Genomic DNA, 25,073 nt, shown 5'->3' with positions numbered 1-25,073 from the left:
GTTTTTCTATATAAGCGCGTTTCTCACCGCTGATTGGTCAAGTGTATTACTTTGGGTTAGGGGAGGGGCGCTTTTCTAAATAGAACTTTGTATTTTCTGTTGATATTGTTAACAATCAAGCCAGGCTCCCCTGGGGATATATGTGACTGAGATGAACATTTTACAAGTACTTACCCTGGTATAGAAGTTTCTGAATATATAGAGGCAAAATCTCAACTAATCTTATTTTTCAGTACTGTATTTCCATGACCCTTTTAATTTAATTACTAAATACATATAATATGTTATTCTGAATTATTCTGCTGTGTGGAGATATGAAGATTACGATTAATAATTATACATTATGTTTCATAATTATTTCTACCAGTTACATTATAATACACACAAAACACAGTCAAAAAAATAACGAAAGTAAAATAATGATTTTTGTATTGATAGTGCTGCATTTTTGCAAGGTAATATGTTTGTGGTGGTAATGTTTAGCATATAGTAAAGATTGTGGAGGGTATGGTATGAATGCACAAATTCCTCAAAATTTGTGATAAATATATCTCCTGATACACAGTTAAAATGCATTTGTTTTTGTACTTTCTTTATTTACAGCACGCTAATCTGAAAGGTTCAGCTGTTGGTTCGCTTATGTAACCGCTCACTATCCCATTTAGCATGTAACTTTATAAGCAGTAACAACGCCTGGATCTTGCGCATGCAGGCTATCAGCAAGGCGACGGTCAGTGACCGGGAGGCGTTTGTTGTAGTCGGCATTGACTCATAGAGGGCGCTATTCATTGTCTTGAATCTAACAAACCATGCAGATCAATATACCTAGCTGTTTCAAAAACGTTGCGAATAATTATTAAATGTAAACCATATGGTAAAGTCTGGAAAGATGTAAAAAACTTTGATTTGCAGTGAAATTTGCCCCTGAGGCTCATTCTACCTTAGGGGTAAACCATTTGATTGGGGGGGGGGCTGGAGGTTTGAACCCAACAACAAAGTTTCTTTTTCAACCGCCATGACAGCAAATTTCTTTTTTGCCAAGTAGGGCACAGCAATTTTTTTCAAAGAAACATATCCTTTAAATTTGTCTTTTGCCACATTGTGTCACATCCCGTTGTGTAACTTTTTATTGTTGAAATTGAATATCCTCATAACAGGAGGCATAAATGATGAATGTAGCTTATTTCAAAAGTAAGAGGAAATAATGACTGCAGCTTTGATAATCCAAAAGTGGTTAGTAAAATTGGAAAGTGAGCAGTAAAGTTGAATAGAAGTTTGAGCGATCCAAGTGGGTGAGGGTATGGGAGGGGGGGTTCCCCTCCTGCCCCTGGAAAGTTTTGAAATTTAAGGACTAAAAGAGTGCTATCTGGTGTTATTTTAACATGTCAAGGTGATAGCAATACCCATTCCTGATCACAATTAGAAAACTAACACCAAGAAAAATCCTCAAAGTATATTGTTGCTTGCCATACCATTTAAATTTGTTTTATCATTTTGACAGGATTCATTCAAGGTAATAAGTCAGGTCAGTATTCTTAGTAATTTGATTTGATGGCAGTGTTTCGGTTTGTTTTAGCATTTGGCAATAGTTAGAAAAACCTTTGACAAGAAACTTTAAAAGTTAAGGTGCCGCTGCCATAGGCGCCAGAAATACATGTACCTCGGAATTTGACATTTGTAGCTAGTTTCTTCACTTGCAGCACAGTTTTATTTAGCTCATACCCTGGAAACAAATTCTTTTTTATGTCTTGAGTTGGTCAGCAAATCTGCTATTTCATCAATTCTAGGATCATCTCATACAACAAACGTGCAAAGGTTCAAATCAATTACATGTAGGCCTGCAGAGTTGATGTGTGGACAAGATATAGTCTGAAGATATAGGGGGCTATTAATAGAAAACATTCACTAGATACATGCATGTGTTATTGTTGAATGATACATCACAATCCTCTCCTTGAAGGCAAGACACTCGGGAAGTACTCAGCGTGGTATTCAGTACTTGTTTTGTCTATGGCATGGTTGGTTTCAGTTTACAAGTACAATGTAAGAGATTCCCAGTCCCTACTGGTCTTACACTAGAGGAAACAGATGTTACTAGTACACGTATGTACAAGATATAATGTATTTTCCCACGAACTTTTGCCATTGTGATGTAACAGGATACAACAGATTTATTTAGTCGTGAGTCTTCCTGCAGTAATTCAGTTTGACTTCTCTGTATGTGTAGTGCAATCTTCTTACGCCACGGGATATGATGAACTGAATACATGTCTTGGAGAAAGACTGTCATTTGATCATTTTTCAAGTTTGTTTTCCGATGATAGAAGTCCTGTGGTAAGTTAATCACATGTCCAAGGTTTGTCGATTTTATCTGAGATAATGATTACATGTAAATGTCATCTAGCAGTCACTTCAGACATTAACCCCTTAGCATACACTAATCACTCTTTATAGCATACACAACTCATATACAACTGTGAGTGGTTCATCACCACATCCATGCATAGTTCCATAAACAATCACCAAAGCTATGTTTTTGTTTTTGACAGATCAACAATGAGGTGTCAAGGAATTTCAGTCTGTCTTGTCTTGTTTTTTGTCACATTAGTATATCTTACCGCAACAGGCAAGTATTTCTGTTTTTCAAAGTATTCCTCTGTATCCTTTCATTTTTTGTTAGTAGTGCTGTGTCTGCCTGGCACTCTTCGGAAAACAAACAAATTATAAATCTGCATTATTATTGCTATTATTTGGCAGACCTTTTTTTTGCATGAACCCAATTGCAGGGTGAAAATCACACAAGCAACACAAAAGATAGTATTTCTCAAACTATGGTAGACTATCTCTCATATGTTTAAAAGATTTATAATAACAAAAAAAACAACAACTATAATATATATATATATATATATATATATATATATATATATATATATATATATATATATATATATATATATATATATATATATATATATATATATATATATATATATATATATGTGTGTGTGTGTGTGTGTGTGTGTGGTATAAGGCAATCTGATGAAAATATGACGTAGGAATAGACTGGATTTCTTTATTCTATACCTCTATTTTCCTCACAAGAATCAGAGGTAAACAAAGTAATCAAACCTATTTCTACGTCAGATTAGCTGTAAGGCAAACCATAGACCTTACACCTATAGGATCTATGGGCAGATCTATGTTGTATCAAGTTATAGACCCATCTTTCCAGTTATTTGGAAAATGGATATATCTATCATAATACTTTTTATAAACAAAACAAATAATTCTGTACATGGTGAATATTTGGACATACCTTCCAGTACAAGTTATTTTAAGTATATGGTGTATATTGTTTGACAATTTCCCTGTATTCCTAGAAGCGGCACGATGCCCACCATTACTGGAGGAAATAGATAATGGTAATTCAACAGCTGAAGATAGAGAGTACAATGCAAGTGAAAGTATCCATTATAGCTGTAATGCTGGCTATAAGGTCATAGGTTACCAATGGAGAGTATGTCATTTGTATGAAGAGGAGAATGGTACTTTGAGTGGCTATTGGACAGGTCGTACCCCAACATGTCGCGGTGAGTGATGGATATTTGACAATTATACCCCACCAGGTACTAAGTTTTCTGTCTGGATATGTGTGTCATTCTATTTGTACAAACAAATGCATGCAGGCTGTATACCTCCATCAATCCATTCATCTGTATACATACATACTCACTAGCCTAGTTCCTGACAGACCGTATTCTGCACTACATGATATCTTCATACTATACTGTCTAGTCAATCTCATTACTCAAGGAGTTAATTGTGTTTCAACCCCATGGTGGGCGAACAGCACATGTCAGTAGTAATCCATCACAAATTGTTCTCATGTTTCTAGGATCTAGGACTGATAAGATATGCAAATGTCCAACCAGGACTACACCTCCAGTCTGTTTAAACTAAAATCACATGGGCCTGGGACATGACACGCCATCATGTTTATATGAACGCTGTAGAGGGAGCACAGAATTCTGTGCGAAAGTAACGGGATTGACTAGACGGTATAGTATGAAGATAATGTAGTACGGAATATGGTCCGTCAGGAACTAGATTACATACATACATGCATACATACATTCGACCCTCACAAAAAAAAGGCTTTTACCTATGACACTATTGAATCTAAATAAAATTTATTATAATTATTACACACACACTCACGCACGCACGCACGCACGCACGCCTGGCCTCCAACACCCTCACATTGATAATTTTTGCCTTCAGTGACATAATAGTCTGTAAGATACAGACATTGGTGCCACGCTATCAGCCAGCACTCATAGTCTGTACTATTCTATATGGGACTGTGCCTGCTACATTAAAGGATTTAGGCCACTCCTTGAACTTGTGATTAGTTCAAACAGAGGTCATTATGTACAGATTAAAAATCAAATAGAAAGAAAAGTTACTGCTTCTGATGTTAAGAACTATTGTTGTTATGGGGCTGAACAACACAACGTATCTTACAGTCTAGCGATACAAATGATAATGAACTCATGTAAAGTCCAACCTGATTAAATTTTACTGTTTGAATTAAGACACCTTGTTCTTCTTTGAGATAATAGAATAACAGAGATCTCATTCTTTCAGAGATTCGCTGTCCAAGTACTGGTCATCCAGAGAATGGAAGGCGATCTGGAAGTTCTTACAAAATTGGAAAAATGGTAACTTTCCGTTGTAACTCAGGATACAGACTTTTTGGATCGGCAAGAAGAACTTGCCAGGAAAATGGTAAATGGTCTGGTACCCTTACGATCTGTGATAATGGAGGTAAATGTCAGAATAACAACTTCATACTTGCATCAAGCTACTAAATTGCAAAGTAAATATCAGTAAACATTCCTTTTCCACTTGTGTTTTCTCAGCAATCCACGTATGTTTAGTTTTTTAAATTAGTACTTTTAATACTTTTTAAAAGACCGTCATTTCATAGCGTTTCACAATACGACTTTGTAGATAGTCTCACTAAACCTGGCCTTAGGCTGTTTTTATCAACTTAATGGCATATAAAGTGTGTCTCCTGTACACTTAGGTGGAAAAAAAATTATTGTGTGTTTCCGATAACATGGCCTCAGAAAATAAAGTAGGTAGGTCAGGAATTTATTTCATTTTATTTTATTTTATTTTATCTTTTTTAATTGTTTTTCATTTTTGACAAATATTGCTTCGACCCAAAACTAACAAAATGTCAGTCAGAATGCCCCTTTTGTGAAAGTTTGATGAAATATGTACAGACAATTGCTGGGAAAAGAAAATAGATGTAATTGAAGATCAAGAAGACAAAGAATTTCTCATCTTTTTGTTTTAAATGTTTAAAAGAAATGTTTAGGTCGGAGGCTTAAACTAGGGTCAGTCGGGTCATTGTAAATACACAAACAAATTTTGTGTGGCCTTTGTGTACCTAATTTTGGACACCTGAGGTCTGGTATGTGAGATAGGACTCTCATAAAATCCATTTCACAAACCTATCTAACTTGCATTTTACAGCATCACACTGTCCCAATCCTGGTGTACCAATAAATGGTCGTAAAAGTGGTCGTCGATATAGCTATAGAAATAAAGTTCGATTCTACTGCAACTATGGATATGATCTGATTGGTTCTGCTGTGAGAGAGTGTCTGATCACTGGTCAGTGGTCTGGTGAACCAGTAACATGTACAGGTAAGTGTACTCAACGACTGGTACAACTTACCAATGGTCTGGTGAATTTGTAACTTGTGAAGGTAAGTGTACTCAACTGGTACAACTTACCTATGGTCTTGGAAACTAGATACAACTTACCAATGGTCTGGTGAACCTGTAACTTGTGAAGGTAAGTGTACTCAACTGGTACAACTTACCTATGGTCTGGGAAACTAGATACAACTTACCAATGGTCTGGTGAACCTGTAACTTGTGAAGGTAAGTGTACTCAACTGGTACAACTTACCTATGGTCTGGGAAACTAGATACAACTTACCAATGGTCTGGTGAACCTGTAACTTGTGAAGGTAAGTGTACTCAACTGGTACAACTTACCTATGGCCTGGGAAACTAGCAACTTGTGAAGGTAAGTGTACTTGAATCAACTGGTACAACTTACCAATGGTCTGGGAAACTAGCAACTTATGGAGGTAAGTATACTCAACTGGTACAATTTACCAATACAGGTGGTTGATACAAAAAAGAGGCATGGCAACCAAGAGGGGGTGTTTATTAATTTATTTGTGCCCCAAATTTAGGCTACAGTGTTGCATAGATAATATCTGAAGGCATGGCTGGACTTGAAGCTAGACGCAATTCCATGTTTTGTAGTTTGAATAATATGGATGTATTTAATCATGGAAACAAAGGTGACTCCAAAGACCATAAATTAAGCTACAGACTGCACTGCCCCTCTGGATTCAAATCAAGTTATTAATGAAAATTCAAACCAATTTACAGTGCATAATCTGTTTGTGTTCAGCTCCAGATGACTTTGATGATCTCAATGAAGTGGTACCACTACTTGCAAAACAGTTCGATAGACTACAAATGTTATCCACATCAAATAGTAACAAGTCTAATTCTGTGCCACAAGGTGGATCTCGAGGAAGGATTTTAAGTCTAAGTCATGCTGGAGGATTGGACCTCTATTTCATCTTTGATGCATCTGCCAGTGTTGGACTCAACAATTTCAAAAAAGGAATAGATTTTGCCAAGGCACTTGTTGATAAGGTAAATGTACCTGACAATTAGATTTATACTGCAGAGCCGTAGCCTGACCAAATTGCCGGGGGTTGGGGGGTGGGCAGGACTTTGTCTTGGTGCAATCATGCATTTAAAATTTAGAAAAGTGGTTATTTTACATAAATTTGCATAAAAATTAACATAATATATATTTTAGCATACGCAATTAAATATCATATGTAAGGCTAGAGAAAATAAAAAAGCTGGTCAACGGGCAACCTAACCCATCACATTGGGTAGATACGTAGATTTCATTTTTCACAATGCTTGACAAGGATAAAATAAACCATATATAATGATAGCAAAATATTTCAGGTTGAGTTTAGATAGAACTTATTCAGTCATCTTGATACTATCTCTTGCAATTTGTCTGCTATAGTTAGGAAATGTACACAGTGATTCACGGTTAAACACATGTTGTAGCTCCTCTTACCCTTTCTTCTCAAAAAATGTTAAGCCCCGCCAAATGAAACTCAAGCATTATTTGAGCCACCCCTTCTGTCACCTACACTACAGTGGAAATATAAAATCATATGGTACAATGGTGCATTCAAATAATAGTGATAGCCAACTACGATAATACTCCGAACGAGATTACTTTACACAGGATGTGGATTTCACATGCATAAGGAGATGTCTCTAATTAGCTCTAACCTGTACAGGGAGGTACTTAGCCAGACACCATCCATCTTGTTTTGGGAGAAAGACTATTATCACCTTGATTGCTACTGATTGGAAGAAGACAACTCCAAAGGTGAAAAAAAATTGAAAATAAGACAGTGTAGGAGGCCATTTAGAGGCATAAAATATCAAACCATAGACATAATTTAAAGTCTTACATACAATGCTTGAATATGGTAATAAAATACCACAATTGATACAATTATGCTATGCATTACATATTATCTGGAATTGTATTTTGTTGTGGCAAAGCTGAAAGATATTTTGCGGATGTCCACTTGGTAAATGACTTCTCCTGAAGTTTAATTTGGTTCCAAAAAACCCTGAATAAAGAGGAAAACATTTCAAGACTTTCAGACTTTTGATGGCCCAATGACTGCTCAGCCCACTCCCATGGTCGTAAACTTTTGCTCAATCCTTTTTAGTGCACACTGGATATGCAACAGCTTAATTTAATCTCAATTCATGATTGTATGCATCATCAGAGCCAAGTGAACAACTGTATAAGATATTATATAATTTGGAATAGACTCAAATGTATATTGTTACATATACTATTCAGAAAATATAAAGAAATATCCTTAATTTTGAAACAGATGTGAAGCCCGCATGAGGATATATTGCCCATCACCAAAACAATATATAATGGTAGGTTGAACAGCTTTTTCATTTTTCCTGGCCTAATGTCGTATCTATCAAAGTAGTTGCTGAAAAGATGTCACATTCAAAGTAAAAAAAAAACACTTTTAAATAATTGAAAAAAATGGATGGTGCTTTCTCAAATAAGTAACAAAATAATCATTTTCTTTACCCTACTCCCAACACTTTTATGGCCCTCCTTTATGTCGGAACCCAAGTTGAACTCAGTGAATTCTCCTTGTCATTATCATTATAATGGAAATAATTGAAATTTGGATTTTGATGTCGAAGGTACAGCTCTGTTTACAAATTCAGGGCCATTTTTTCCATAACAAATTGTCGCTTCAAAATAAATTGCGTAATAACGCTAGTGTCAGTACAATGAGATAATTATATCAAACAACATTTTAACCAAAGACAACGTCGAACACAATTATTGAAAGTGGATGTTAAACTGTGTTTTTTAGGGCCACCAAATATTCCAAAAAGAGATCTGCCGTTTTATCAGTAAATGTTTTAATATAAGCCTAGGAACAAGATGTAAATGAGGTCGAGTGCATCTTCGGAGTCACTGATGCAGCAGGCGACCTCACGATGAACAACTTTTTCTGTCTTTTTTTTTTTTTGGAGTTTCACTCTGTGACATTATTGCGACTTGCTATCTTCAAATGAAGGAGACTTTCAAGACGACTGTTACTCGCACAGTGCATGTGCGCACTTCTTTTGTACTTTCCCGCACAAAGAATTTTTAATTTGCTATACTGCAAAAAGTTACAATTTTTAACTGGACACATTTTTATTCAAAGTTAAGCCAGCGTACAGTAGAGATATAAGATACATATTAGCTTGGAGTCAGTGTACAGTCACTTTTGACTTTAGTGAACCATCAATTTAAATCGCGCATGAGCAAGGAATTGTCACGTAAATAACGATTTTAATAACATAGCTATGTATTCAAAAAGTTGCTTTTTTCTTTCTTTTTTCCAAAATCTCAGGGGGGCAGCTGCCCCCCTTGCCCCCCCCCCCCTTTGCAGGCTACGGTACTGTACTGAGAAGTAATGCTAGTTATTTTATCAATTCAATCACAGACACAAACATGAAATTACTGAAATGTACAATTATGTGACCGTGGGCTGCATACAAAGCTCCATCACCATGTCAAAGGTCAATTACCATGTCAAAGTTCAATTGCGATCAAAGGTCAATCACCATGTCAAAGGTCACTTGCTATATAATCCAAGGTCAGTAACCATGTCAGTGGATGATTGATGTGTCAAAGGTCAATAGCAATGTCAAAGGTCAATTGCTATCAAAGGTCAATCACCATGTGAAAGGTCACTTGCTATATACTCCAAGGTCAGTAACCATGTCAGTGGATGATTGATGTGTCAAAAGGTCAATCATCAACATCAAGGTCAATCCTGTATGATATTGCACAGTGCCCACAAAAAAGCGGAAAAGGTGCATCTTTGAATAAAAGTACTAACATTTTTTTCTTGTCGAAAGAGATAACCAATATATGATAGCATACTTCTAATATGCCAAGTTATGTTTTATCATTCTCCTAATAGGTTGGCGTATCTGCTAAATATGCACAAGGAGGCACTCGTATTGGAGCACTGACGTATGGGTCTTCTTCTAAGATCAATTTCCATTTAGATGACGATAATTTGGACACTCCAGATCAAGTCAAGGATGCATTAGATAACATCCGATATGATGGTAATATAAACACACACACAATTCACATATTCTAAGTGTTTCTTAGCTTTTTATTATTTCTCATTCATTTGTAATATTGGTCTATGACAGTTTTTGTATTTGCATATCTATATTTTCCCCTTTTTGTCTGAGTCTAACAATAAATAAATAAAAATGTATCACATGCATTGTACCGTGATTTTATGTTTCTTTAAAGTTCAGAAGTTGCTCTACTTTCATATATGTACAAATAATGTTAATATTTCATAATTACCACCAAGCAATGGAACTGTATAAGCAGCCTACAAATAACAATTTGTTGACAAAATTATTCAAATGGTCTGGGCTGTTTACTTGAAATGTTTACTCATGGACATTATGCCACTGAGTGTATATTGTACCAACTAGTTTACTAGTAATTTGGGTAATTATATATAGGATGGACGATTTCAGTAGAAAATGTACTGAAACTTTGAAATATCAATCACATTTGTTAAATTCTGTGTCATTACAACGAAAAGTGGGGTACAACATTTTAGTATGAAACTTATACTGACTACTGTACAACTGTTTATTGTTATTTAATTGTTATTAAAGACTTTGATAACAGACGTGGAACTGCAACAACTGATGCTTTAAGAATGGTACGTACAGTTATGATTCCACAAACAAATGCAAATCTGCACAGACCAGATGCAAAGAAAGCAGTATTCCTTATCACAGATGGTAAGTGTACTGTAAACAACTTTCACCTACTCATTCACAGCTAGGTCACTAGCCTAAAGTACATCAGAGAATGACGTGCTAACAACTAATTGTTGTTGGTAATTTAGTCATTTCCAAATATAATCTTATTATGTACTTATTATCTAAAGGGTCTGTATCGAAACTAAATCCATCACTGAAACTTGGAATTGATACTTCTACTTAGTTGGAAAGCAGTAATTTGAAGCGTTCATCAGAGTACAAAATATTTGTTAAACTTTGCATGTATTGAATTACAGGTAGATCCAACATGGGTGGCAATCCTACACAAGAGGCTAACGCACTAAAGGATCCTGAATTTGATGTGGCTGTACACTGTGTGGGTGTTGGAAATGGGGTCAGCAAAGGTCAACTGAAAGATATAGCATCTACTCCAACGAAGGAACATTTATTTCTGATAGATACCTATGACAGACTGCAGTGGCTCATTGATGAATTAACAAACACGGAAATTGGTAGGAATTAATCTAAATTAATGCTGATTTATGATAATTTGAAGTTTCAAAATGTAGAAATAAGATTTTCAGTTCTGCAAAACTGTAATTCAGTCATGTTTATTGTTTACACATGTGTAATCAAGTCAGGGAGTTAGACCTTTTACTCATTATACATTTGTAACCATGCAGCTAGGGAGTTAGGTTTAGGGTTAAAGTTGACAAGTTTATTCATTACACATTTGTAACCAAGCCAAGGAGTTAGGTTTGAGGATTATATCCATCACATACCCAACTTACAAAAGTTGCACTAACCAATATGGGTTCTGCTCCTTTCAAGGGATATGTGAATATAGGGTACCATACTGGTCTATCAAAAATTGATAACAGTAAATTGGCCCTTGGGCTATCAATAATGTATTGAATAATCCAATGTTATACTGTCTTTTGCACTAACTCCGTTGCTTTGGTTGATTTATGAAACCTTTTAATAACCAAATATAAACTTTTTTCTTCTGGAAATTCCTTTTGACAATTTTCTCTTTTATGCAGACTAATTATACCACAGGGGGCAGCAAGCATGTAACTGATCGATCAATCAATCGATCAATTACATGCTCACTACACCCTGTAATTATAGACACACATAAACACAACCACACAATTCATCAGAGATCCATTCAGGTTTTGGGATTACGTGACAGGGCTATGTTGCATGCTCCATACCACATGTTGCTGTGAAACTGTCAAGGCTTTCCCAGTCTCACAACAGCTTATCCCAGAGTTACCCATATGGCCTGGCATGTACTATATTAAAGCACCTGCGGGCGCTGTGTGAATATTTGTCTCCTACTATTTAATTCAGTCATTACCCCAGAAGCCCTCCCAATTTGCACTCATCTTGTATATGTAAAGTTGAATGTATTAATAGTGTATAATGCTACCATATATAAGATTAGTTGAGAGTAGAGACTGTTACAATGTGAAGTTACACTGCCTATTTTGATTACAGATTATACACCATGTGGCCATGCTGGAGATACTGGACTGAACCATCGTGCTCGTATCATTGGAGGTAATAATGCAGAAGAAGGTGCCTGGCCATGGCAAGCTGCTCTGTATCGTCGACGAGTAGGGCGACATGTAAGTAATCTGTGACACCGAACTTCACTACCTAACGAATAAATGTGATGTAAAAAACAAATGATGACTTTGAGCCTGGGGTGATGGGACTTGTACTGGATCTTGGCACTCATTGATGAAATGTATTTATTTATATGAGACAATGGGACCTTGGTGATGGTGGTGATGGGTATATTGAACATATAGTTGGTTTTCACAGATAAAATGCAGGTCTAGTACAGAATTTGGACACAAATTCATTAAGAGAGAGGGACAAGTTGCTCTGTTGTTTCACTATGCAATTACGACAGCAATTGAATTGCTAGCTGTATAGCTGGTACAAAATGTACTTCATTGATGGTTATCTTAGTGTTTTTCTTTTATCAATAACAGTGGGAGATAATGTGTGGTGGTTCATTGATCCATCCAAACTGGGTTCTAACAGCTGCCCATTGCATCCATAATCCAGATTATTATCTTGATGCAGAAGACATCCAAGTCAGACTAGGTTAGTAATAATCCTATTAGCCCGAGGGCTGGATGTGGCTCTTTTTTTTCTTGTAAATTTCCATTTCTAAATACCATGACCACTTGTAAATTGTCAATTCGGATGAACTTTTTAGAGATGTACTAAGTAAACATATATTAAAATTATTTAATTTCGCTGATGAAGTGTGATTTCATGGCCACCATTTTGTCTTTTTTCAATAGTCATCTCACTTTCCCCAACTTCCATTGTCTCAAGTCACTCATGAAAAACCACGACAAATGTGCAATGGGGAGAACAGAATGTTCAGAAATGTCTGTGGAGTGTTCAATTCCTGAATGTGCCACCAGGTGTGCCACACACACCTGTTCCTATGCTTCAAACTTATCTTTCATATCTTTCTAGGTATCACTAACCGAATTAAAGATGGTCCAGAAATGAGAAAAGTCCAGGTCTTTACAGTAGAAAGGGTCATTATCCCTTCAGATTTTGACTACGATGAAGTGGATGACGACTTTGACAATGACATTGCTCTGCTGAAATTAGACCATCCAGCTAAACTGGGTCCATTTGTCAGAACTATTTGTCTGCCAGACACAACTGAACTTGAAATTACAGGTGAGTGTTAAACTTATTGAAGTCCTCTTCAGATTACAATAAGGGCAAAAAAAGAAAAGAAACAATTTTAAATAAGTTTTATTTCAAAATGCATCAACAGGGCTTGAAACAGCAATTGGCTGGCAGATTTTTGCAACCCATCCCTCTACTAACAGTTCATCCACCATGACTCTGTCAGTTATTTTGAGGAGCTATAAACATCTGATGGCAAGAATGTGGTAGGCGCTGCTGGTATGCTCAATGAAAAAAAAGAAGAGAATCCTACCTCCCTTGAAATTAATATTTCATATTTAAATCATAAATAACATAATAAGTAATTCATGTTTGTCATAAAAAGTTACAAGTTTTAGAAAATTTAAGCTTTGTGTTGGAGTTAGGATTGGGATGCAAATCCCACTTTGGAATTAGTGCATGTTATTCTAACATTTGAAACAAGGCAACAGATTGAATCATTTCTACCACTTGATGAAATTAACACATTTGTAATAAAAAGGTAACTTGTATGGTATTATGGTTATGTTTCTAATAAAGGTAATCACTTATCTAAGAAAATTTTAGTTTAAAAGGTAACAGCTACTGTCTGCACATGTTGTTTTATCAACTATCAGAATACTGATTTCTCGCTGTTCATTTTTTCTTCCCAAGAACCACTTATAGAGTCTAGACGTTATGGTGTAGTGACAGGCTGGGGTCATTCCTCACCGATACCGCCAACTGGACAAAGAAGACAAATAGTATTTGCAGAGACATTGCAGCAAGTGATGTTACCCGTCCAGTCTGATGACACCTGTAGAGAGGATCAAGGGCTAGCTCAGATTGGCATCAATCACTTCACACTTAACATGTTTTGTGCTGGTGCTGGTACAGTTATTGAAGATGAAGATGAAATCCGAGATTCGTGCAAGGGTGATTCTGGTGGACCTATGGCTAGGAAGATACAGGTGGAATCAGAGATAGATTCACGTTGGGTTCAAATTGGTATTGTCAGCTGGGCTCATGGGTGTGCCCAAGAAGGTCATTATGGCTTCTACACTCATCTGCCTAGAATGATGAGTTGGATTCGTCAGCATATTGATTAAATTTCCATGTTTCTCATACATTTGTATAACCAGGATATTACACAAGACCTAATTCTTCCATTCTATTAAACTGTTGTTTACTGAATATACCACTTTCATAATAATGTATTATCTTGTTGGTCATAAACAGGGCACTTTTAGTCAAAAACTCAAACACTTGCATATTCATGAAAATGATGTTTCAATGACAGCAATACTTGTTATTTCAATAAACCTTAACCATATCCCAACATCATTAGAACAAAAAGAAGAAAGCAATGGACAGAGAGGTATTATAGAATGGTCACTGCCTACATTACACACAGTGTGGTTGTAATATTCTTTAAACTTTCTCACAAGAGGTCTTCTGAAAGAAAAATTTTGTTCAAAATTTCTAAATATACGTCTTTGCTTCTAAAAATACTAAATGTACTGGTAGGGTTTGAAGGGGTATATGCTGATTACATGCGTATAGTATACAAATAGCAGTATGCTCTCGCATGTTTTTTTTTAAAACCAGGTGTACCCCCCTAAAGCTGAAACTGGTTGTGGGATAGGAAGGGTGAATTCCTTCTTAGAGCTTTAGATAAATGAGCCCAAAAAGAGCTGAAATGGTGTTAGACTGTATATGTTGTGTTGCTCCATCCTCACCACCCTGCTCTAAAGGGGTTGACCGATGTGTGATGTGGCGTGCCTTACAGACTAATAATGGTGTTGGATGACAACCAAGTTTGATATCATTTTGACATCACTGATGCGAGTTGAAATATACATTTCACTTTCTCAGAAGGGTGCTCACAAATTATGTATGGATTCAGCACCCCTTTTAACTTGTACAAGGAGAATACTAGAATTTGTTTATGTTACATGTACTTGTATATACTCAAGAAAACCATTACATTACCATTGTCATTGTCAGCACTGTAATGGAACACAGTATACATAGTAGAGTCTGTGATAATAAAAACGACTTTAACTAGCAACTCTAACACTTATGTCAATGTATGTTTCATTTTGTCTGCCTTTCAAAGGATGAAATACATTTCATAGTGTATCAAGTACTAGTATATAAATATGTGGATTCACAGTCGCATATGTACACTGGGTCCTCTGTTCTTCAGGCTTGGTACAATGACCAATGACTTTTTTTTACTTTACACAGTGGACAAGTCTTGGGGTCCATCAAGTGAACTGTGACTTACCTAGAGTCAAAGTGCTAATTATATATTCACAATCACAGAATGATTTCTAACCCAAACAGTTTATGGTATCACTGGTTTCCCTACCAAAGTTATGGTACCATCTTTGGGAAACAATGCGAGTATTACTGGATTGCTGTCTCTGATACTTTGATTTTCATACCTTGGTAAACACATTTGAACATCGATCAACACCAATGTCACAATAACTAGTTGATGACATAATACTAAAATATGAACAATATTATAAAATATGAACAGTTTTATTGCAAATACCGATAAAAATACACATATCTGTAGTTATACAGAAATTAAAGCTTTGGTTACCAGTACGAAACAAATATTAAGTGTTGCAAATACGACGATGTTGTCTAATACATTAATGTGATCACTAATTTATAAAAGTAAATACGACAGCCTCATTACATGTAGGAGAGAAGTAGATCATGCTGACAGGAAAGTTTTAACACTAAATATTTTTTTTATAATAAAAAATTTCATCACAAGGGTGGATGTTACTGTGCAACTAGCAAATGTAGAGTGGTTTGTTATATATCACATGTACACAACATCTATTGTACATGTCAATCTATACTGACTTTATGCATACAGAGTGAAAATTATAGAAGTTGAGATAAACACATACAAGTGACAAGTAAGAACTTGTCTGTGAGATAAAGCACCACTGTGACACTTCCCTGTATTCATACCATGGGACAAGGAAAAAGAGTCAAGGAAGTCGTAAAGAGTGTAAATTCTGGGAAAAAGAGAAAAGTGGTCAAGGAAGTCGTAATGAGTTCAAATTCAGGGAAAGGAAAAAAAGGGGTCAAGGAAGTTGTAAAGAGTGTAAATTACAAGGAAAAGGAAAGGGGCTACTTAAATCCTAAATTCAACCAGTGATTTTCAAGATACACTAAATTGAGAAGACACCTGTATATAAACAATTACAATATTCAGTTCAGTTCAAACAATCAATGCCAAATGTGGTATCTGATAGGAGGTCGTAAACTACAACAATGCCAATATCTAGACTGAGTGAAGTTGACCTTACTAGAAACACTATTTTTAGAACAACTGAACTGAGGTTCAGTAGTGCTATAGGGATCGCCCGGCGTCTGTCTGTCTGTCTGTGTGTGTGTGTGTGTGTGGATGTGTGTGTGTGTGTGTGTGTAAACAACTTAAAGTCAAAAACCACTGAACCGATTGCCACGATATTTGGTGGGTCTATTACCTTGGGTGTCTAGTTGGGAAATTGTTCAAATCAAAATGATCGCATCACAGGTGTGTGATTTGGGTCAAAAAATGTGATTTTTGGTCAAAAAACTTAAACTCAGAAACTACTGGGCAGATTGGTGCGAAATTTGGTGGGAACATTCTTAAGGGGGTGTAAAGTAAGATTTGTTCATGACGGGATGATTCCATCTGTGATATGCAAATTAGGGCTAAAAATGTGTCTTTTTGGTTAAAAAATCTATAATTCCAAAACTACTGAGCAGATTGGGCTGAAATTTAATGGGAATGTATCTAGGGATGTATGGACAAAGAAATATTAAGCATACCATGATTCCATGAGTGATATGCAAATTAGGTGTAAAAATGTTCATTTTTGGTCAAAAACTTATATCTCAAAAAGTACTTGGTCACCGAGTCTGAAACTTGGTGACATGTTTCTGATTGTTATTCTTCAAAACATTTTGACAAAATTGGCCCTAGCGACCATGACCACACCCTTAGCAACAACCAAATGGCAGTATATTTTGGTCAAATAACAACATCATATGGTAGGCAAATGAGTAAACATTTTAAAAATGTATGCAAATACCCTAGCAACCATGACCGCGCCCATAGCAACAGCCAAACAGTGGTGTATTTCACAAAGATAACAACAGGGATTAATAGACAAATGAATAAACATTCAAAAAATGTATGCAAATGTGCCTAGCAACAAGACCACGCCCATAGCAACAGCCAAATGATCACATATATTGCAAAGATAACAAAGAGGATTAATAGACAATTAAATAAACATTCAAAAAAGTATGTAAATATGCCTAGCAACAAGACCACGCCCATAGCAACAGCCAAATGATGACATATATTGCGAAGATAACAATGGGGATTAATAGACAATTGAATAAACATTCAAAAAATTATGTAAATATGCCTAGCAACAAGACCACGTCCATAGCAACAGCCAAATGATAGCATATATCGTAAAGATAGCAACATGGTTGGATAGGCAACTGGATAGTCATTCACCAAATGAACACTTATTGTTAGCATGTTAGCATTTTTAAAAACTGTACAGTTGTGCTACAACGCCATTGGCGGTATTTTTTATAGACTATGTTGCAAATACAGTGGATTGAACCTTAGACTGAGATTGAACACAAGACATCTATTTTATGACCTCCTGTTATCAGATACCACACTTGGCATTGATTGTTTGAATTGGGCTTCCAAAGGGTGTTACTCTTTATATACAGTGGTTTTATCAAATTGAGTTTATTTTGAAAATCACAGTTGTGTCTATTCCTTTCACGCTGGTCATTCAAATTTCATTGTAATACCTCATATCGCGATTAAGTCGCAAACAAAATCTAATAATAAGGAAGGCTGTGCTTATGGTGAAAAGAACTGCAGCAGAATATACACAAGGTACAATAAAATATTTAGATTTTACAAAAATCACTTATCTGTAAATAAACAGACAAGTACCATGCTGTAATGATAAAAGAACCACAGATGCAAAGTATATGGCCTTCTACTTATACTATTGCCTGCAGCATTTGGGCTTAGCAGCCATATTTTCCACCATACGTTTCAGCACTTTCCCTTATAACAGCTCACATGGCATTCCATTGACAGCAGCCCTACATTACATTGACAACAGCCAGACAATGTGTGCCAGATGCACAAAATAACAACTTCCTAAAATAGTTTTCTCATTTCCTTTTCTTCCTTTTTCTCAGTTTATTGACTTCTTCAAGTAGGCCATTAGGTCGCAAGCTGTCTATCTGTTGGTTGAATCGTCTTTTCATATGGTCAATTTCAGCTGTAGCCATTTCCTGTAATAAACAATAGAATTGAACCAAATTTCATTATTTCCAGTAAATCTATATCTGAAAATCATAAACACCTACACACATATTTATGATTCTTACTGTCCAGAGTGTCTTCTATGCCAATATTGATAACAACTGGTGCTACATTTTCCTGCTGCTATACTAGTGCATACTTCTAATGCAACTACTGCTTTTTAAAGTATTTATACATAAACAATGCAATACATTTTTAGAAAAATAATATTAATTACTGTATTGAGAAAGCTGATTAAAGAGACACAGACTGTACCTTCTTATTTTTATTTCATAGTGAATATCAGTTAATCATGTTTATCTGTTCACGACATTACAAATTGTACAAATGGCATTCAGTACTGTGTTTCATATTACTGCAGAAACTCTTTATTTACAAATTACATCAATATAAATTATCATAAATTGTCGAGTTTATTACAATATTTATTGCACTTTATGTCAGCTATTACAAATTTCACCTAAATTTATTAAAAATTCCTGCAGTATTACAAATGGCTGGATCGTTATTACATTTTCCTGCAGTGCACCTAGGATCTCAATTACAAACTATACCATTTTTATATTATCTTAGAATACTTTTTAGGTCACAAATAAATTGGAGGATATCATTACCAGCTGTGTTGTCACTCTGTCCCACTTTCTCTCTTCCTCTTCCTTAGCTTGTCTTATCTTATCAGCCCTCACCTAAATGATGAAAATAAAAGTTTTATATAAACCTGGCTTGCTGATCAGGATAACTCAACTTGAATTATGCCTCTCTCATAATGTGACAGGAAACTGCAGAAGTCATGAACAGTTTTGAAGTCTCATAAAGATGTGAATTCACTTGTATATATTTTTGCGAATATGCCATAGCGAGGGCAAGAGAAATTCAGAAGAAATCATGGTATTTATTACAAAACTAACAGTTGATCAGTCAGATGATAATGACAAGGAAAACCAACGTGATGGGCTGAGACTGTGAGTATTATGCAAGCAGCAGATGATCTAGAGATTAGGAAATTTATTTTGAAGGTGAGAAGGTGAAGGTTATTTAGCACACTGACAATGGGGATGGGGGTGTTTGTTTGTTTGTTTGTTTTAGCATGTTGTCTCACCTGTCTTCTTGCTACCTCTGTATCTGAGTAATACTGTGGACATCGCTGGCTTGTTCTGTTGTGACCCTTCTGTTTGCAATTTCCACATGTTGTATTAGCCAGTCGGTCAACTGTTGTTGGCTGTACAGGTGACTTTGCTGGTGTTGAAGATGTGAATGAACTACTACTGGTATGTGACTGACTATAACTGGTTGGTGTGGAGGGAGTTGGTGGGGCAGTACTGGTAGTGGCTGTTGTCCTTCCAAGACTTATGAACAGATATAAATGTAGGAAACACCAAAGTGAGACATGTCTGTGTACATGAATCTAAGTCGAACAATTTTGTGCCATGTTTGATTGAAATATTTAATAGCAGTGTTAAACCACATAGAAACATCCACTTCAGGTCTACCTAGTGGTTGTTACATCAAACCTAAAGATGCTGAATTTGTCTGCACAGGTGTCTTTTAAGTCTTCTGCTATCTTACATGACATGTAGAAAAGAATGCATGTTCAACATTGTTTTTTGTCTTGCCTTGTTTCAGACAATTTTTCCCCCTTTCAAATGATTTCATTAGAATAGACAGCAACGATCTATTTGCTGTTGACATCTATTGTTCACTTGCAATGTAATACCATATTTGCTTGAAAAGACAAAAAGATTCTATAAGCCCATTGTACACAACAGTTCTACAAATGATGTTTTGATCTGATATACAAACAAAAGCACATACCAATGTGTCATATCGGGTAAGTTATCATCATCGCTGTCATCATCAAGAAGACTGATATTGCCAGATCTGACTGACCAAGAGTTTGGCAGGGTTCCAGTTGGTATCCTAGGTGATGTCATGGCAACAGGCATTGATGATGTTCTTGGTGTTACCATGGCTGAAGGTTTAGAGGTAAGAGATGAACCAAATGGTTTTCTTGGGGTAGATGAGGATGGAGTTCTTGTCTGGCCAATATGTACAGATGGTGACCCTATGGAAAGATATAGAATGAAAATCAGGAATTACATTAACAATTTCTTCTGAAAATTATATCTTGACTGGGTAGTACTACATGTACATTATCTTTGCGGAATTACTGTCAACATTTTTTTTAGCACTGCTGTATGACATTGTCATGAGTGCAATGACAGCTTGACTTTTAGAGTAATTTTACACTTCAGAGGGCTTATCAAGGAGAACTCAAAATAGTGTTACAATCATGAAGACCTGTTATGTTCCCATAACAATATATCACAAAGTATTGACTACATTCTAAAATCAATGTCATAGTAGTTGTTTTGTGCATTTCAGCATTTACTTCACAACACACATAGACATACAGCATGAACTGGAATGTACCATACTTGGTATTACAGACCACATACACTAGGTAGCTACTAAGGTACAGCATGTTTTGCACACAACCCATCACAGAACAACTCACTGTGTTCAAGAATGACTCATTACAGACTGGCTTTCTAACAATGACATCAGTTATTTCATTGGGCCCTGACTTGTATTTACAGGTCTAATAACTACAGCACATTTCAAGTTACTGGTCACTGGCTCTGTTTGATACAATCATGCAGAAACAAATAAGAAACTGCATGTTCTACACTAAGATACCAAGATGGCAATTTCTTGCTACATTTTGTCTATTAATTATGAAATAAACCATATAAACATACTGCAATTAGACAGATACGCGAGTGCCAATGTTTTTTTGACATTTGCATGGTGACACTTTAGTTCATTTCATTTGGACAAAACATCACAAGAAACTGTATTCATTCAATCTTGCTATCTTAACAAAGTGTAGCATGTGCAGTTTCTTATTGGTTTCTGCATGGTTGTATCAAACACAGCTGATGAACGGTAAAGTGAAACGAGGAGATGGAAACGAGCGACTGTATTCATACCTGTATGGACAGCACTAGGCCTTGACCTGCTATGCATCTGTCTTCTGTATTCTTCAAGCTGTGAACAAGAAGGAAACATTACAGCTAAAGAGACTGGGTAAATTAGTGAGGTTGGTAGAGACTTGTAATTATTTATTACCCCTTTATGGCTAGAAAGACAACCCTAATAAATCAGATCACCTACAAATTGAGTCTAGAGTATTGAGTAATACAGTTGAGGATTGGGGAGATTATGAATACAAACCTCGATGGTATTTCATTTCAAAGTTGTGAAGTTTTAAAGCTGTCACATTTTATGAGGCTAGCATTTTTCTCATATAGAAATCTACTTGAAATTTGAATATAAGAAGCCTGCTGACAACTTTAAACAATACACATAATTGTATACCCTATAATTTCACTATATCTGGAAACCTAGTAAGAAGTTCAATGAAGATAACAAGTTACTCTTGTCAAAATAAATGGAAAGCTATCGGTAATGCCATTTTACCTGCACTGCCCCAATACTAAATTTCATGAACAGTACTCTCTTAGTGTTTCTACAGTGCAACTTACCTGTCTCTGTGTGTTGATAGCAGCCATCTTAGACTTGCTGGGAGTAGATTCATTCTGTTTTCTCCTACCTAAATCTGAATTACAGTTGTTGTCTTTAACTTTGTTGTTGATGATTGCATGGTATTTTAGTGCTACATCATAGTCTGTATCTTGTTGTGTATGACCAGTGCTTGCACTTCTTGGCTTGTCATTGTTGCATTGTCTTTGTGAATCTCTCCTGTCTGCTGCATTGATCACATCTTGCCATGAAATCCTACTTGTATCTAAGGTTGGTAGTCCACTGTTTGTAGACTTCAATGCTTTAGACGAATCGGATTTTTGTCTCTCACTTTCAAACTCCTTTTGAAGTTGTCTGGCATACTCCAAATCTTGTAAGTACTGGATTTCTGCATTCTTAGCCGAGTGATTGCTACCAGTGATCGATCCACCACCGGAAGTCCCACTCTTGCCTTGTTTATACTCTTCTTGACTCAACTTTAAAACCTTAGCCAGTTGGTCACTTTCATTACCACAGCACATTTCTTTATGGGATTCTACTTCTGTTGATGATTTCTTGCTTTGCTGTTGTTTGGTTTGCATGACTGGAGTTGTATTGGTTCCCTTGCTGCCACTCACTACATCTGAAGTGATTTCTACAATATCACACAACCCCACAGTTGGACTATCATTGCTGGATGTACTCTGTCTGTTAGCTTTAGTACTACTTGTCTGTGATTGGGTAACTGGAATGAACTCATCATCTTCATAAACATACAACGATTCCTGTGAATCTGATTGGTGTACAGAATCCTGTGATTCTGTTAAATCTATCGCCATGTCAACAGCTGAGTCGGTAACATCTTCATCTTTTCTCTGATTTGAGATGCTTTGTGTTTCTGAACTTTGCAATGAGCTCAATTTGGTTGAATTTTGTTCCTTATGTGTATCTTTCACTAGAACGTCATCACCTTGGTTGGCAGTATTTCCATGACAATCTTGAAGACTCAGCTCAAGTGCTCTTTTCAAATGTTCATCTTCATTTGAATCACCACTTTGGTCATCTTTGGTCACGTTGTCTGATAGTGTAGCAACATCAAATGTAGTTTCTTTCATGTCTTTTGACAAGTTGTTCATAGAATTGAGTGGCACCAATATATCTGACTTTTGTGAATCTAACTTTGATTGTGCAGTTGCTGTTCTTGTATTAATGTCATCAATACATGCATCAGGTATGCCTGCATTCAGGAAATCATGACCCTCCTTAACATTTCCATTCCTGTGGTACTGTGGACGATCTGTTTCATTTTGAATAGATGAGTTGTTTTGTACATTCAATGTTGTGTTGAGGGCAGTGTCACTTTCTGGTTTTGTGTCAGCACTACAGGTGGTGGTTGGAGTTGGGAGATGTGCAGTTGACATGCTGGTATCGGAAACATTTAGTTTGAAACTCTCTGGTAAATCTGATCTTCCTTTTACTGGTTTCCCCTTTATAACTACAGCACTAGAAGAGCATGTCTTATCCCCTTCAACAATGGGTACACTTATTTCTGTAGTTATACTATCACTGGTACTGGTTTCTTTTGGCCTTTGTCTTTCATTTAAACTGTTAGAATTAATGCTGCTAGCAACATCTGAACAGCTGGCAGTGTTTGCAATGTTATTCTGACTAGGTGCGTTGGAATCACAGGCATTTTGTACAGTATCAATTTCAAGTCCCTGCACTTTCCCAGCAGATTCTACTTTTTTATCGCCACTGCATTGGTCATAGTTTAAATGCTCATACTGTACAGAAATATCATCATCAACACTGTGCATTGTAGCATCATCCATTGTCAGATCTTCATTCTGTGTACTATGACTATCCCTAGCCATGATTCTGTCCTGTTGACTGAATTCCACCTCTTCATTGTGTGTACCTACACTAGCAATGATGCTATCGTGTAGACTGAGTTCTAAGGCTCTCTTTAGGTCTTCATCTGCACTATCATCCTGTGGTTCCTTTGTTTGGCTTTCTTCTAAACTCAATTGAAGTGCAAGTTTCAATTCTTCATCTTCACTATCATTCATCTTTTCTTTGTCATCATCTGGATCACCCGATTGTTTTGTACGTCGTCTCCCACGTCTTACATTCGTGTGCGCTACTTCTACATTTCTATCTGTAACTTCAACATTCCTCCCTCCCCTTTTTGAACTTCCCTGCCTATATCCAGAACTTCCCCTCTCAATTCTACCGCCACTTTCTTGTACTGCATTTACATTCCTTGAAACACTTGATCTCCCATCAGTTCCCCTGACAACGGTGTCATCTGAGTTGTTTCTTCTCTTCTTTGTAGGTGTCTCTGGACTATATGACTTATTCCTGTGAGAGTCACTGCTATGATCTGAAGTATGTCTTTCTCTCCTTGCAGTGTTTAAACCTGGTAACATTTCACCATGCGCACTACCTTGTCTTGAATTCACATCGCCAAGCTGTCCAGTGGCAATATTATCATTCTGAGAGTTGATTCTTCTTTTCCTAGATCCTCTGCTATCTTGTTGGCTATCTTTCCTAGTTCTGTGTGACTGTCTAACTTCATTGGTAGTCTGTGCTGTACTCAGGGCCAATGCCTACGTGATAATATAGTGAATACAAAAAAGGGCCAGAACATAGTTAGTTTTGTTGTAAAGGTGTAAGTATACACATGTTTTTTTAGTAAAGCAGTATAAATTGTAAATACCATTGAATGAAGATATCAAATATTTGTTGAACAAGATGATCGTAATGTATAGTAACTACACTCCTAAGGTTGACTACACAGCTTAGCTTGCTAAATCTAACTACATGTACTATCAAATCTCTGTGTTAACCTTGTTTTGATAATTGTGTGATTTTTAAAATAAGCACTTTTATTTATAGCATAGGATGAGAGTTCAGCTGAGCTTGATCATTAGCTCATTCCCCACCCCGCCCCCAATCAAATCAAATCCTTACCTAGATG

At 36.3% G+C, this 25,073-nt stretch overlaps 1 protein-coding gene across 2 annotated transcripts; it reads left to right on the top strand.

Moving 5' to 3' along the window:
• Positions 1–2,204: 2,204 nt before the first annotated feature.
• On the top strand, positions 2,205–16,028 carry LOC144448611 (complement C2-like). 2 transcript variants are annotated; one of them, XM_078138890.1, is made up of 13 exons: positions 2,205–2,334; positions 2,550–2,626; positions 3,384–3,593; positions 4,651–4,830; positions 5,548–5,721; positions 6,506–6,756; positions 9,660–9,810; positions 10,387–10,515; positions 10,794–11,009; positions 12,001–12,131; positions 12,504–12,618; positions 13,003–13,215; positions 13,861–16,028. In XM_078138890.1, the coding sequence occupies exons 2-13, from the start codon at positions 2,557–2,559 to the stop codon at positions 14,292–14,294; spliced, it is 2,274 nt and encodes a 757-aa protein (XP_077995016.1). In that variant the 5' UTR covers positions 2,205–2,334; positions 2,550–2,556; the 3' UTR covers positions 14,295–16,028. The 2 variants fall into 2 exon arrangements, with proteins under 2 accessions (XP_077995016.1, XP_077995023.1); XM_078138897.1 differs by lacking the exons at positions 2,205–2,334; positions 2,550–2,626; positions 3,384–3,593 and adding an exon at positions 4,028–4,061 and having other exon boundaries at positions 13,861–16,027.
• The last annotated feature ends 9,045 nt before the right edge of the window (positions 16,029–25,073 follow it).

The sequence above is a fragment of the Glandiceps talaboti genome, chromosome 2 (genome assembly GCF_964340395.1).
Source record: "Glandiceps talaboti chromosome 2, keGlaTala1.1, whole genome shotgun sequence".
Classification (NCBI taxonomy): domain Eukaryota; kingdom Metazoa; phylum Hemichordata; class Enteropneusta; family Spengelidae; genus Glandiceps; species Glandiceps talaboti.
The sequence above is the reverse complement of the archived record's forward strand: the minus strand, read 5'-3'. Positions and strand labels throughout refer to the sequence as shown.